Source organism: Amblyomma mixtum, chromosome 4, assembly GCF_055824585.1.
Source record: "Amblyomma mixtum isolate Tamu chromosome 4, ASM5582458v1, whole genome shotgun sequence".
NCBI lineage: Eukaryota > Metazoa > Arthropoda > Arachnida > Ixodida > Ixodidae > Amblyomma > Amblyomma mixtum.
The window spans coordinates 106,746,586-106,759,678 of record NC_143015.1 but is presented as its reverse complement, the minus strand read 5'-3'; the positions used below and the strand labels follow the sequence as shown (position 1 = coordinate 106,759,678).

General features: G+C 46.3%; 1 protein-coding gene across 1 annotated transcript in view; it reads right to left on the bottom strand.

The window, feature by feature from the left end:
• The window catches only part of LOC149347732 (arylsulfatase J-like), a 28,858-nt gene extending 18,924 nt beyond the window's left edge, over positions 1–9,934 (bottom strand). Inside the window, exons 1-4 of the mRNA XM_089585658.1 lie at positions 9,827–9,934; positions 7,894–8,053; positions 6,647–6,756; positions 2,521–2,631 (exon numbers count right to left, since the gene is read on the bottom strand). Coding sequence (XP_089441784.1) covers positions 2,521–2,631; positions 6,647–6,756; positions 7,894–8,053; positions 9,827–9,934 — 489 coding nt within the window. The remainder of the gene's footprint in view (positions 1–2,520; positions 2,632–6,646; positions 6,757–7,893; positions 8,054–9,826) is intronic.
• Positions 9,935–13,093: the final 3,159 nt, after the last annotated feature.

Here is a 13,093-nt window from a genome sequence, read left to right as displayed (position 1 = left end):
AGTTGAGACTACCGTCTATTTAAAATGTCAACCTAAGGCAACTGGCAAAGAACAGGGCTAACTGGAGAGACAATGCTTGACGACGACTCTATGCCCTGCATACTTCCCGCAACTCTCTTTGAAGACAATTGGCTCTGCTCTCAGAGCTGGTCAACAATAGGTCTCGTTAGTACAACGAAATAGAGTAACAGGAGAAGCCGCTGGAATCACTAAAGCCGTATAGGGTTTATTCTGCGTCTCTGGCAGTCTGAGCCTTGTTCCCCTGGTTGTGAGTGGCCGTTGGCGTAGTCCTATCACATGCCCTCCTTTCCTCCTTTCGTCTCCAGGACGCTGAGAAGGAGTGCGGAGAGGAGGAATGCTCGTAGGAGAAAGGGCGGGACGGGAGAATGCGCGCGTATGCAGAGTTGTTCTCTAGGGTAGGCGCACGCTCATGATCAGCGACCTAGGGTTTAGATATAACAGCGCTGATGTCAACGAATCTGCGGTAGAAGTTTGCGAAAAGTGACTGGAAGATTTCTGGCTGAGAAGCATAGAGGTGACATAAGGTTAGAATTTCAGGATTAAAAGTTGTATTAAAAATGGCGAATTTATAGACTGATTTACTACGCAGTTAGCACGTTAGCACTGTTAAATAAATATAAAAAGAAAAAACGCCGAGCATAAGGGAACACCATCCCGTTACATAAAGGACGCCCATCCATCCATCCATCCATCCATCCATCCATCCATCCATCCATCCATCCATCCATCCATCCATCCATCCATCCATCCATCCATCCATCCATCCATCCATCCATCCATCCATCCATCCATCCATCCATCCATCCATCCATCCATCCACCCACACACACACACACCCACCCACCCACCCACCCACCCACCCATCCATCCATCCATCCATCCATCCATCCATCCATCCATCCATCCATCCATCCATCCATCCAACCGTCGTTGCATAAAATTCCGTCGCGTGAAACTACGCGCGCGTGCTTGCACAGTCTTAATCATCATCATCATCAGCCTGACTACGCACACTGCATGGCAAAGGCCTCTCCCATGTCTCTCCAATTAACCCTATCCTTTGCCAGCCGTGCCCACCGTGTCCCCGTAAACTCCTTAATCTCATCCGCCCACCTATCTTCCGACCCCTGCTACGCTTGCCTTCTCTTGGAATCCACTCCGCTACCCTTAAGGACCAGCGGTTATCTTGCCTTCGCATTATATGCAGCATTACTACTGTGCATTACTTGCACAGTAGTGGCCTGCGATACAGAACAGCGCTGTGTCGTCCTATCTTGCTCACACCGTGTCTTAAGAGTGCGCTGTTTCTATTTAAAAGATGAACTGATAACACCGGGAGCGGCGACGTGACACATCAGATGCGTTTCGGGGAGCGCACGAATGCAGTCGAAAGGCAGCAACGTGATGTACGCAAACGTGGCGAGGCCAGAAATGATAAGATACACTTTCAGAACGCTGCTAGCGAGCACGCTGAGCGAAAGCTTACAGAAGTCGGTAAACAGATATTTCAGGCACCCTAAAGCACTAATTGTATGTTCTCTGTAGCATAAAATATAGTATACGCGTGGCATCATCGTAGCGTTAATCACTTCGTGAACCAACTAGAGCTCATCATTCCGGGTATCCTTGAGGTAAGTGTGTTTCCTGTAGCAACTTGAATAGCACTTAATAATGGTACTGAACATTTTTCGATATGGATTTATTTATTTCTGGTATAACTAGGCGCCAGTAAAGCAAGTACAAAGGAACGATTAGTTTGTAGTGCTGCGATATGCTTTATCTTTGCTCTGGTCGAATAAGCGGCTTTGCTTGGGAGGGCAAAATGAAGTAAGCTGTGGTAACCGCTGGCAGTGAAGACGTTTGTGTTCGTCAGGTGTGTCTGGGCGACGGCTCTGTCCGCCTCATCGCGTGTCGTAGCGAGAAAAAGTGGCGATTATTGAGGATCGACATGCGCTCAGGATCGACAGGAGGATCGACATGCGCTTTGACATGCGCTCAAAACTACAAAGGCGGTGTTATCAGCTGCGCTCAGAGCAACAAACTTTGAAGAGGATGAGAAGCAGTTTTGAAACTTAATTTCGTCCAACCTTGCATTGGATCTTAAGTGCACTTTGCTGGTACCGGTAGACAGCATGGCAGATACAGCATAGCGTGCACATCGTTTTCAGGCTACAGTGTTGCAGTGCCCAGTACTGAATTGTTGAATTCAAAAACAAAGTAAATTTAGTTTCAGTGCCTGTGATACATTTTCTTGTTGTAGTGAGCAGTCAAGGACATAGACGGCGCCACACAGCCGTTTTGTTATCGGAAAGTCGCGGCCATACATAACTCCCGTAAATGTTTGAATGAACTCACGATACTCAGAATACAAGCATTTAGACAAGTTGTTTTTCTCAGAACGACATACCTCGCAACTAACCTAACAGAACACAATGCGCTTATGTGACCGAAAGGGACAATTCAGGGAACCATTAATAGTAGTGCAGTACAGTGCCTCACATCAGTCGATACATGTGTCCAGTAGTCACCCGGTCCGCTCCATTTGGCGAAGGCCGTGTCGAAGCCGCGGTTCTCAGGAATGAAATCTTCTTTGTAGAAGCCCAGGTTCCACTGGCATTGCGTGTTCACGCACAGAAAGACAATAAAATACAGATAAAGGACTGCCATTTTCCAACTGATTGGTTATCTCAGTCTAAGGCTTTATATATAGCAGTCGTCAGCTATTCGGCGCTTGGGTTGCCTCCGAATACAAGATATTACATCACTCCTTCAAAGCTAGGTATAATAGGGGCCGTATTTTGTAAGATTTCATGTCGTTGTCATTTCATATGGTCGTTTGCCGTTAGCCTCTCGTCGTGGTGACGTAGGTCGTTGGCGAAGACGTTATACTGGTCGGGGTAGAAACATACCCATGGCGCGTTTTACCCTGGCAGCAAAGCTAATCGGCCAAATATTGGAAATGTATTTCAAAGGCCGGTCCTGCAAAGAACCAGAGTGCAACCATCCAATTCCGATATTGGGCCGATTGCCTATGCTGCTTAGGTGTCTGCATTATCGGCGCCCCGCGCCCACAGCCGCATTGAGGGACCGGCGCTGAAGCCGACGAATGACGAAGCACGACCACACGTTTGAAATGCCTGACGAGCTCTTTCGGCGCTGCTTCGGCACTGTGCCGCTGCTTTTCGCCGAACCCGCGTAGAATGTTTCAAGCAATACGGCCGGGCTGGACGTGGCGGTAGTATGACGGCTACCGGAGGCGCCGCGTCCAGACCCGCCATGCCTGTGATTAGTCGTTTGCTTGGCTGCATCCTCTTTTTTTCCGTTACGCTTGACGTCACGACCGAATGAAGCGAAAACGAAATCAAGAGTTACAAAATGTTGCAGCAGATATTCAGAATCCAATGGGATATGGGAGCATTACCATAACTGCCATCATTTTTTCCTGCAAAAGATGACGTACCATGTAACGTAACGTGATTTTCTTGCTCGAAATGCACACAATAGATACTCAATAATGCTGCGAAAACGAGAAGCATGCTAAAATTTTGCGAGTTTGTAAAAATGGGCTCATGCATACTGAAAAACCGAGAAATTGAAGCTTCTCGATGTTTTTCAGACATTTGTGCCCTTTATCAGGTCGTACGATATGCAAAGTTCAGTTACACATAGCTGAATGACGCTTCCATTATCCCAGCAGATAGCATACTTGTCACACTTGACGTCGCCGCTTTGTACACAAATATTCCCATTAATGAAGGTATCGACGCACTCTTAAAAATTCTAACTCAAAGTCCTCACCCGCACGAAACTGAAGTATACCTCACGCTACTTGAATTGGTACTAACACTCAACTACTTTGAATTCAATTCTTCTTACTACCTTCAAGTATTTGGAACAAGCATGGGCACTCCCTTCGCACCCACCTACGCGAACATTTTTATGGGGCTACTAGAATCTAAACTTCTAAATTCATTTCTAAAAAAACCACTCATATACCTGCGGTACATAGACGATATTTTCATGATATGGGAGCATGGGGCTGAGACCCTGAAGGCATTCGTCACACATTTCAATTCATTCCACCCCAGCATTAAATTCACCTTCAACTCCTCGAAAACGCAAGTCAATTTCCTTGACACCACTGTCCATTTAGAAAATAGCAAGCTCAGAACCACACTTTACAGGAAGCCTACTGACCGACAACAATACTTAGATTTCACTAGCCATCATCCAAGACACTGCAAACAAGGTATATTCGTAGGACAGGCAACGAGACTAAGAAGAATATGTAGCGACGACGATGACTACCTGAAACACCTCCACTCGCTAAAAAACACACTAATCACCAGAAACCATCCACAGACAACCCTTAATAATGCGTTCCAACGAGCAACCACTTTGAAACGAGATGTAGTTCTTAAAAAACGAACAAAAGCTAACAGTCAACGACCTCCTGCACTTATAACGAAATACTCAAACGCGCTTCCAAACATAAACAATATCCTGCGGAAATACCACCCCATTTTAACTGGTAACGACCGTCTCAAGAAAATATTTCCCGACGCACCAAGGGTAACATACAGACGCAACACAAACCTGAGGGACATCCTGGTGCATGCTAGGCTCGGTAAGAAACCACCACCGACAGTAACTTCATGCTCTCGACCCAGATGCAAGACATGCAAACATTTACAAAGGGACACTACGGTTAAAAGTACGGCAAGCGATTTCAGTTTCGATATAAAGACCAGTTTTGACTGCACATCGTCCAATATTATCTACATGCTCCAGTGCTCCTACTGCCAGAAACAATATATCGGAGAAACCGGACAAACAATGAGTGCCAGATTAAACGGGCACCGGGCTGACACAACACGGAATGAACAGAAGGCAGTGTCGACCCATTTTAATCAACGCCATCACAAATTCGACGAACTCAAATTGTTCATTCTTCAGTCAGGCTTCAAATCGACTAGGGACAGAAAATACAGAGAAGCATTCCTAATCCACAAATTTAAAACACTGCAACCAACAGGGATCAACATGTCCAGAGGAAACCTGGAATCTCTCAGGTACATTCCAGGGTCAGCATAATTTTAAATTAACAAATGTCTTGCACGTGGTCAGACTATTTCCTAGAACCTCACATAAGTATATTGTCGCTCCTTGCACCCTTCCCAAGTCATATCTTCCACCCCATTTCCGGCCTTGTCACCCTCTTCCTTTGTTCACCTTTTTTTTCTTTTTTTTTCTTTTTCTCCTAATCCCCTGCTACCAGTTCTCGGAAACCATGACACTCCTGTTCCCCCCTCTGCCCCCACTTTTTGGCTTTCTCTGAACACGAGCCATTTCCCCCCCCCCCCCTGCCTAGTCGTTCCTTGGAAATGCCCCCATTCCTTTCTCCTTCCAGTGCCAGCCCCCCCCCCCCCCCCCCCTTTTTTTTCCCTTGTTATCATTTCCCTGTACCACGCTGACTAATCCTTTTATCTGAGTTTTGCAGGTTCACCCAGCGCCTCCCCCCCCCCGTCGCAGCCCCTTCAAAGCCTTTTGTTCATTGCATATCCCCCGGATATAGGTTGTTGCACTATTGCAGCCTAGCGAATGATGATTCACCTCCCTCCCCTTCCTGACACGCATCCCCTCCCACACCACTTTCCTTCCCTACCCCCGGGGCCTTCCTCCTCGGAGCGAAGGCCCTATATAATCCCTGCCGATGATGAACGCTTTGCCCAGACGAAGACAAGTCCCCTTGTCGAAACGTTGGCTCTAGCAAACTGAGGTTTTCCCCTCCCTTGTTCATTTTGTGATCGCCAAGGACCATCTACCGCACCCTCTCTCTACCATGGACCTACACGTCAAGTTTGATAACTCGTCCCCTCAGTAGAAGCTTTCGGTTGCACACTTCGCCGTTGAAGGCAGCCATGGAGGATTAACATTAAAACGAGCGGACAGAAGGAAGCAATGCCCAGTGCCAGCCCTATCCTGGAGCCACATCCGAAATTATTTCCTACAGTCTTGAGCATCGAAGTTCGCTCCACCCAAAACCTATGGAAGTGGCCTTATCAGGCTCGAAATGATCACTGAACTATTGCCGCCAGGTGTCCCCGGGCGGCGCCTAGAGGACGAAGAAGTGAGGGACTCGCGTGCGCTCGGAGCTGGGACTCTGCTTTTCTGCTTCTCTGCTTGCGGCCTGTATCTAGCCCTTTTGATTCCGGTTCTATATGTGACAATATTTTTTTTCCCACATTACGAATTTTGTCATGTATACAAGGTCTACTGAAAAAAACTGGAGACGCAGACTCACAGTACGTCCCGCAGAATATTTGTGAGGATGTCGCAGTGTCGCAGACTGAGTAGCACACCTCAGCCCTGTCCTGTCACTTAGTCCCCTGTCCTGTCACTTAGTCTACAATGAAGCCTGCCATACAATATCACAGAACGGTGCAGTGTAGTAAAACAAAATAAAACAGGATGGCGGCACTACTAATCGAACCCGCCCTTACAAAGGATGGCGTGAAGATGACAGCAGGCTCTGTCAAACATATCACCGAGAAGAACCAGTTAGCAAATGGCAGGTCCTGCACTGGATTCGCAGACAGCGCAGCGCACTCGCACAAGCACTTACAACGCCGACGAAATGCGTGTCGTAGCCCAAAGTCTTCAAGAAGTCCGGAAGCGTTCTGAAAAGTGCGGGAAGAGCAGTCGGTTGCGAAGGACGTATTGCCTTCGTGATACCTGCGACGAGAGAGACGCATGTCAAAGCCAGCTTAGCGTCTAAGTTTGATATTTCATTTTTTTAGAATAAGATCTTATTGGAAATCTTTAACTCGCATCCAAAAGAGTCTACGTAAAAGGATATACCATGAATGCAGCGTCCATTTTGGGCCTTCAATTCAGTTTGTCTCGTTAGGCGTATTTGCGAGGCATTACTATCGGCGAAGCTATAATACAGTGCGTTGAAATAAGCTCCTTGTCTCGTTATGCGTATTTGCGAGGCATTGCTATTGGCGAAACTGTCACAACATCACACAGTGCGTTGAAATAAGCTCCTCATATGCATAGTGCAGCTGGTTTATAGAACTTTAACGTTCCGAAGCGACTCAGGCTATGACGGCGCCCTAGCGGAGGGATGTCAATAACTTGGGGCTCTTTACCGTGCACTTACATCGCACAGTGCACGGGCCTCTAGTAGGAATTGAAGAACGCAATGAAAGAACTGTTTTCTTATATCTATTTTCTAAGCAATCATGTATGACTAAGTGAACAGCGTAAACTTTTGCATGCCTTCTTCTGCGGTAGTTTTCGTTCAGACAGTTGGTCCTCATTAGTGGAAAGTTGGTTCTTTAGATACGAATTTGTGCCCAGCAACACTGGCCACGTAGCTGTGCGGTGCGCGTAATTCATCTTTCTTACGCGACGAAGCGCTGCCGGGAACTTATTCCTGCTCACATTCAGCGGAGATCAATTAAGGGTATCAAAAAGGGGAAAAGACATGACATCAATCAAACAAAAGTCCAGCGCGTTGCGCGTCACACAGAAGTAGTTTGTATGTAGAAAACCAGCGAAAAGGACGCTGGTTTTCTTTTCCTTTTCGCTGGTTTTCTACATACCATGCACCAACTGGCCCAACAAGCTACGCTTCTTCAATACAGAAGTAGTTCCTCCGCCCGGAATCTCTCAATTAGGCAATCGAATCTTGGCGATGTATTCAAATGCGACTGCCAGGGTGGAATGATCCTTGATGGTAGATGCTGTGAAAGTAAAAAAATTGCCGATGATTACGTTACATCCTAATGCTCGGACGCTCGACATCTTGAAACCAGCCACCGTCCATTTTACAGCTAGAGTGTAAAGCTGCGCTCACATTCGCACCTGCTCGGAAAGGATAGACGCCAGTCAGAAATCCAATCTTGGAGCCCACGCCGGAAGGTAAGGTGTAGTACTTGTGCAGGATGACACCATCGGCGGCCAAAGCATCGATGTTGGGCACGCGCACCTGCCGGGAACCGTGAAAACCTACATCGGCCCAACCCTGCGAAGAAGCAGTGAACGGGTAGTACCGATGCGCAAAGCGTCGCACACTCGACAGCAACAGTCCTGAAAGTAAAGATTTATGTTACAAGCCGATTAAGTATGGGAGTGGGATGGCAGGTGTGACCTATATCGCCGAAAGGGGAAGATGGGAGAAGGAATTGGTGCGTTTCGATCCAATCAAAATGCCGAGCACTGATATTCTAAAATTAACGAGGAGGTTAGAGCTTTCCAGGTGGTCAGAGCTAATGTGAAGTCCTTGATTTTCGGTGGGCCTACCAGAGCGAGTTTTTGAACGAATGAACTTTGATTGTGGAGAAAATGGTTCAGAGGTTTTCAAGTCCGCGTTGAGAGAAAGTAAAGCGACTACAGTAAATGTTGGTACTAAAAGAAAGAAGTTAGTTGACGTCCAAAGGACACAGCATTTTTTTACGAAAAATGTTTAGACCGGACAGTTTCTCGCGGACACATCTCTTCTCTTTGCAGTTCCTTTGGTCAAGGTATGCTGGTTCATGATCATTGTTTTCTGTGCGTGACGTAATCGGTGGGCAGAAGGCTGTCCAGATATATTCTCTGATTGAACTGGGCTGCACTTACACTCACTCCGCAAATGTTAGCCAGTCGCTTGCGCTGGCGAAGAAGCCGTGGCGTAATTTTGTTTACGGCGTAATTTTGTGCGTAATTTTGACGCTCTTAATGACATTCTAGCCGAAATCAAGAGGAAGTGGGCTTTGGCAGGACATGTAAAACGAAGGCAAGGTAACCGCTGGTCCTTAAGGGTAACGGAGTGGATTCCAAGAGAAGCCAAGCGTAGCAGGGGACAACAGAAATTTAGGTGGGCGGATGAGATTAAGAAGTTTGCGGGGATGCGGTGGCCGCAGCTGGCAAAGGACAGGGTTAATTGGAGGGATATGGAACAGGGCCTTTGCCCTGCAGTGGGCGTAGTCAGGCTGCGGTTGCTGATGATGATGATGAAGCAGGGACATCTCAAAGAGAAGGTTGAATCAAGCATTCTGAACGTTTCGAACGCAACAGAAAGAAACTCGGTAACCACAGTGACTTGTAGTTACAGACAAATGGTTTATAGATTCACAGTGTTATTTTATTCTTGTTTTTTTTTAACTCACTACTCATCAGTCAGCTTAAACATTGTTGCAGTAATTTCTCACAACTTCCAAGTGGGTGCAGTGAAGTTTTCCGACGTATCGTCTCGAGCTACGCAGGATTTTGTCACTCTTGGCCACTTGCAGCGCTCTACACAAGCAGAACTTAGTAGCTGCGAAGGCTTAGCCGTGGTTGAGCAAGTTTACATCATGAGGTGGGTTTCAAACAACTATAAAAAGCTCAAAACTGCATCGCAGAATAACACAAGAACAGTTTATTTACGTATACTGGCATGGTATTAACCATTAAGACAGTCATCATCGCAAGCAGATTATGTCCGCTGAAAGAAAGGCATACCACAATGATCTCCAAAGGCCCTGCGCTCAGAAGTTTAGGCCATCGTTCCCAGAAGACTTTGTAACCTCACCTCTGTACCTTTCCAAGTACGCACTACAATTGAGCAAGTGCATGAAGCAGGAGGACACCAACAGTGAAGAGCAACAAAATGCAGTGCATTGAAACACTCCTGAAACCAAATACCATTCAGCAAAAAGCCCGGCTTATTCAAACTCCTTTCCCAGAATTCACTTACTGGGGCACTATGCGCGAACTGGCCACAGGAACGGCAAAACATTTCATAGGAAAAAAGCATGCACTCAGGTGCACTCACCAAGTCCTCAACCATGATCACAACGATGTGCGGCTTCGACTGTCCTGTGACGACGAGAGCCCACGACAGCACGAGTGGGAGGACCACGGCATGGCATACCGCAGGCATCTCTTTAACCTTCTAATTTACAGGCCACCAAAATAAATGACGAACTGCCACCCAACCTCCTGCTTCTCAGCGGCGTGGTCGAAAGTTGCCTCAGCATGTCTTCGCCGTGTGCACATACGGGCGTGGTTCACGCCGTGGTTGGTCTTCATGCAGGATGTGGAGTTGTCGTTCTACGTGCCGTTGCCGCCGATAACAACACTGTCGGCGCACCAGTGACGGGCATGCTTGCGCATACACAACAGCCAGATCGGATAAGATAATTTTGTGTTACACACCAATTGTTGGTGCAGCACACAATTTTGGACAGCTTCTTCTACTCCATGTTGGCTGCTGTTGTTTGTAGCAATCGTCGTTGTCTTCGCTTCAGACTGCAGTCCTAATTGAAGGTCAAGTCAGTGGCTTAAAGCGACACTGGGCCGTTTGCCGCACTTCGTGTGCGTATAAAAATTCTCTGCAGAAAATAGCTTTTAACGTAAAAATAATAAAACACCAACCCAGACTAAGAAGCTTTGTAAGTGATGCGGAGCGCATGTTTTCTTTTTGGTTTCTTTTTTTAGCAAATGGTAGTCGGGTTATGACAAACAAAAAGCTCGAAAATGTCCTTATATTTAGTCCAATCTTGACGGACTAAAACATAACATTGCAGCTTCGTTCTTTTTTCGCTTTTGTAATCCATAAATCTGTAGTGATCGTGCGGTGTCATTGTGGTTGATCTGGACCTGCTTTAGAGCTCGTGTTTTCCTCACGAGGCTGAATTTCTCTGCTAATTCTAAAAGCGTAAACAAATAACAAAATGTGAGTGAGAAAAAAAAAAAGACGACCCATGCTTCAGCTAGCTTTAGCAGCATTTCCGTTTTTATTCGCCTTATTATCCGGCATGCTCATAAAACAAGTGAGTCGCCATTACCCCACGGAGGGTAAGAGTAGCGATTTCACTGTCGCCAAGGTTACCACTCGGATACTTACCAAAAGTTTGCAGGATTTGTTTCGTGCTTCCCGGGATTTTTTTTTGACCGTACCGCCGTCGTAGTGCTGTCACACATAGCTTCATCGTAGGACTTTCAAGACCCGATGTAGCGTCAATACCGGAATGTCACGCTGAATACGGAAGTGCGCGAGTCTTGGGTGACGCTCTACCTATTCAGTCGGAACACGGCGGCAGATAATGGACAATAGCGCGAGCAAAAGTAGTGTCCTGTTATTAAACGCAACGTGTAAATGTGTCCTTTTGGAGAACAGCGAAGTGGAACAGTTGGTTTATCCTTAACGAGATTGTGTGTAGTAAGAAGACTCTCTTCAACAACGCGATGATAAAGCTTTGCCGCCAGCTCTTTTGGATAGATGCCCTTGAAGCCGAACATAAGCTGAACATACGCATTTTGTTGCCTACCTGCAGGCCTTCTTTTTTTCATTTTTTTTCGTTGTTTGCTGTTGACAAAGCACTGTGCAATTGTATCCCCACTCCTGCCTTGGCCACAAAAAGGCGGCTGGCAGATTGAATAAATAAATAAAATAAAAATATGCAATTACAACGAAAGTTCACAAATGGACGCTTATAGCATCATCCTGATCATGAGATGGAATTAACTAGATGAATAAGAGTGCGGTGGAGCGCATATGGCAGATTCTTTCGGATCATGAATGGCAGTTTACCAATATACCTCAAGAGAAAAGTATACAGCAGCTGTATATTACCTGTACTCACCAATGGAGCAGAAACGCAGAGGCTAACAAAGAGGGTTCAGCTTAAGTTAAGGACAACGCCGCGAGCATTAGAAAAAAAGTGATAGGTGATCGGAAGCGGACGGAGTTGGTGAGGGAAAAAGACGCGGGTTAATGACATCCTGGTCGAAATCAAGAGGAATAATTGGGCTTCGGCAGGGCATGTAATGCGAAGGCAAGATAACCGCTGGTCCTTAAGGGTAACGGAGTGGATTCCAAGAGAGGGCAAGCGTAGCAGGGGGCGGGAGAAAGTTAGGTGGGCGGATGAGATTAAGAAGTTTGCGGGAATACGGTGGCCGCAACTGGCGAAGGACAGGGTTAATTGAAGAGACATGGGAGAGGCCGTTGCTCTACAGTAGGTGTAGTCAGGCTGATGATGATGATGACGATGATGATTGCATCGATTTTGTCAAACTTGACCTTGGGCGTGCTTCAGTTGCGTATTTTAGCAGACAGTCGTGGTTATTCTGCCAACTTAAATGTGGAGAGGCGCTTATAATCACAGCAAGACGAGAGAAAAGAAATGAAGCCACTGATAAACAGAAATTGTTAATGGTGTGTCATTTTCTGAAATAGTTGGACTGAAAATATTGCTCAAAATAGATAGACACTTGGCAGAGTTGGCTTTCAGCCCCAGTGAGCAGCATCAACAGCAAACTTACAAGTTTGCACTTTTACTCTGTATTTCTCCTTGATATTTATTTTAGTTTTTTTATTGTTGCTTATCATTTATTCTCCCGTTTGAAGACTGTTCCCTGGTTCCTTTGCCGCTTACAAGTCATGGGGTACTTATGCCTAAATGCGTATAAAGTATCACCTCTAAGGAATTTACCTGCACCATAGCAAATTATGAACTACGTTTAACTCTTCTCCTATACTTGGCTCATACTGATTGGTTTATTGGTTTTCATTCATTCATTCATCTTTATTCGACATCTTTACAGAGGTCTGGAGCACAGACAAAAAACTGAAGAAGACAGCTTGACGGGGTCTGTGCCCCTTAACAATTCATGTGCGTACGGACATATAGAAATGATATTTGGCATCGTCAGTTGCAAATTTGTAATTCAGAACATAAAAAAGTCATGACTGAAAACTAAATGAACAATTCTGTTATTAATAAGACGAACAGTTCACAATGTACTAGTAAAAACATTCTCGGTAATGATACAAGGCAGATTGGGGTTTAACGTTCCAAAGCAACTCAGGCTATGTGGGACGCCGTAGTGAAGGGCTCCGGAAATTTCGACCACCTGTGGTTCTTTAACGTGCACTGACATCGCACAGTACACGGGCCTCTAGAATTTCGCCTTCATCGAAATTCAGCCGCCGCAGCCGGGATCGAACCCGCGTCTTTCGGCCCAGCAGCCGAGCGCCGTAACCACTGAGCCTCCGCGGCGGGGCGTGGCTCATATTGAAACAGCTTTATGGCGGTCA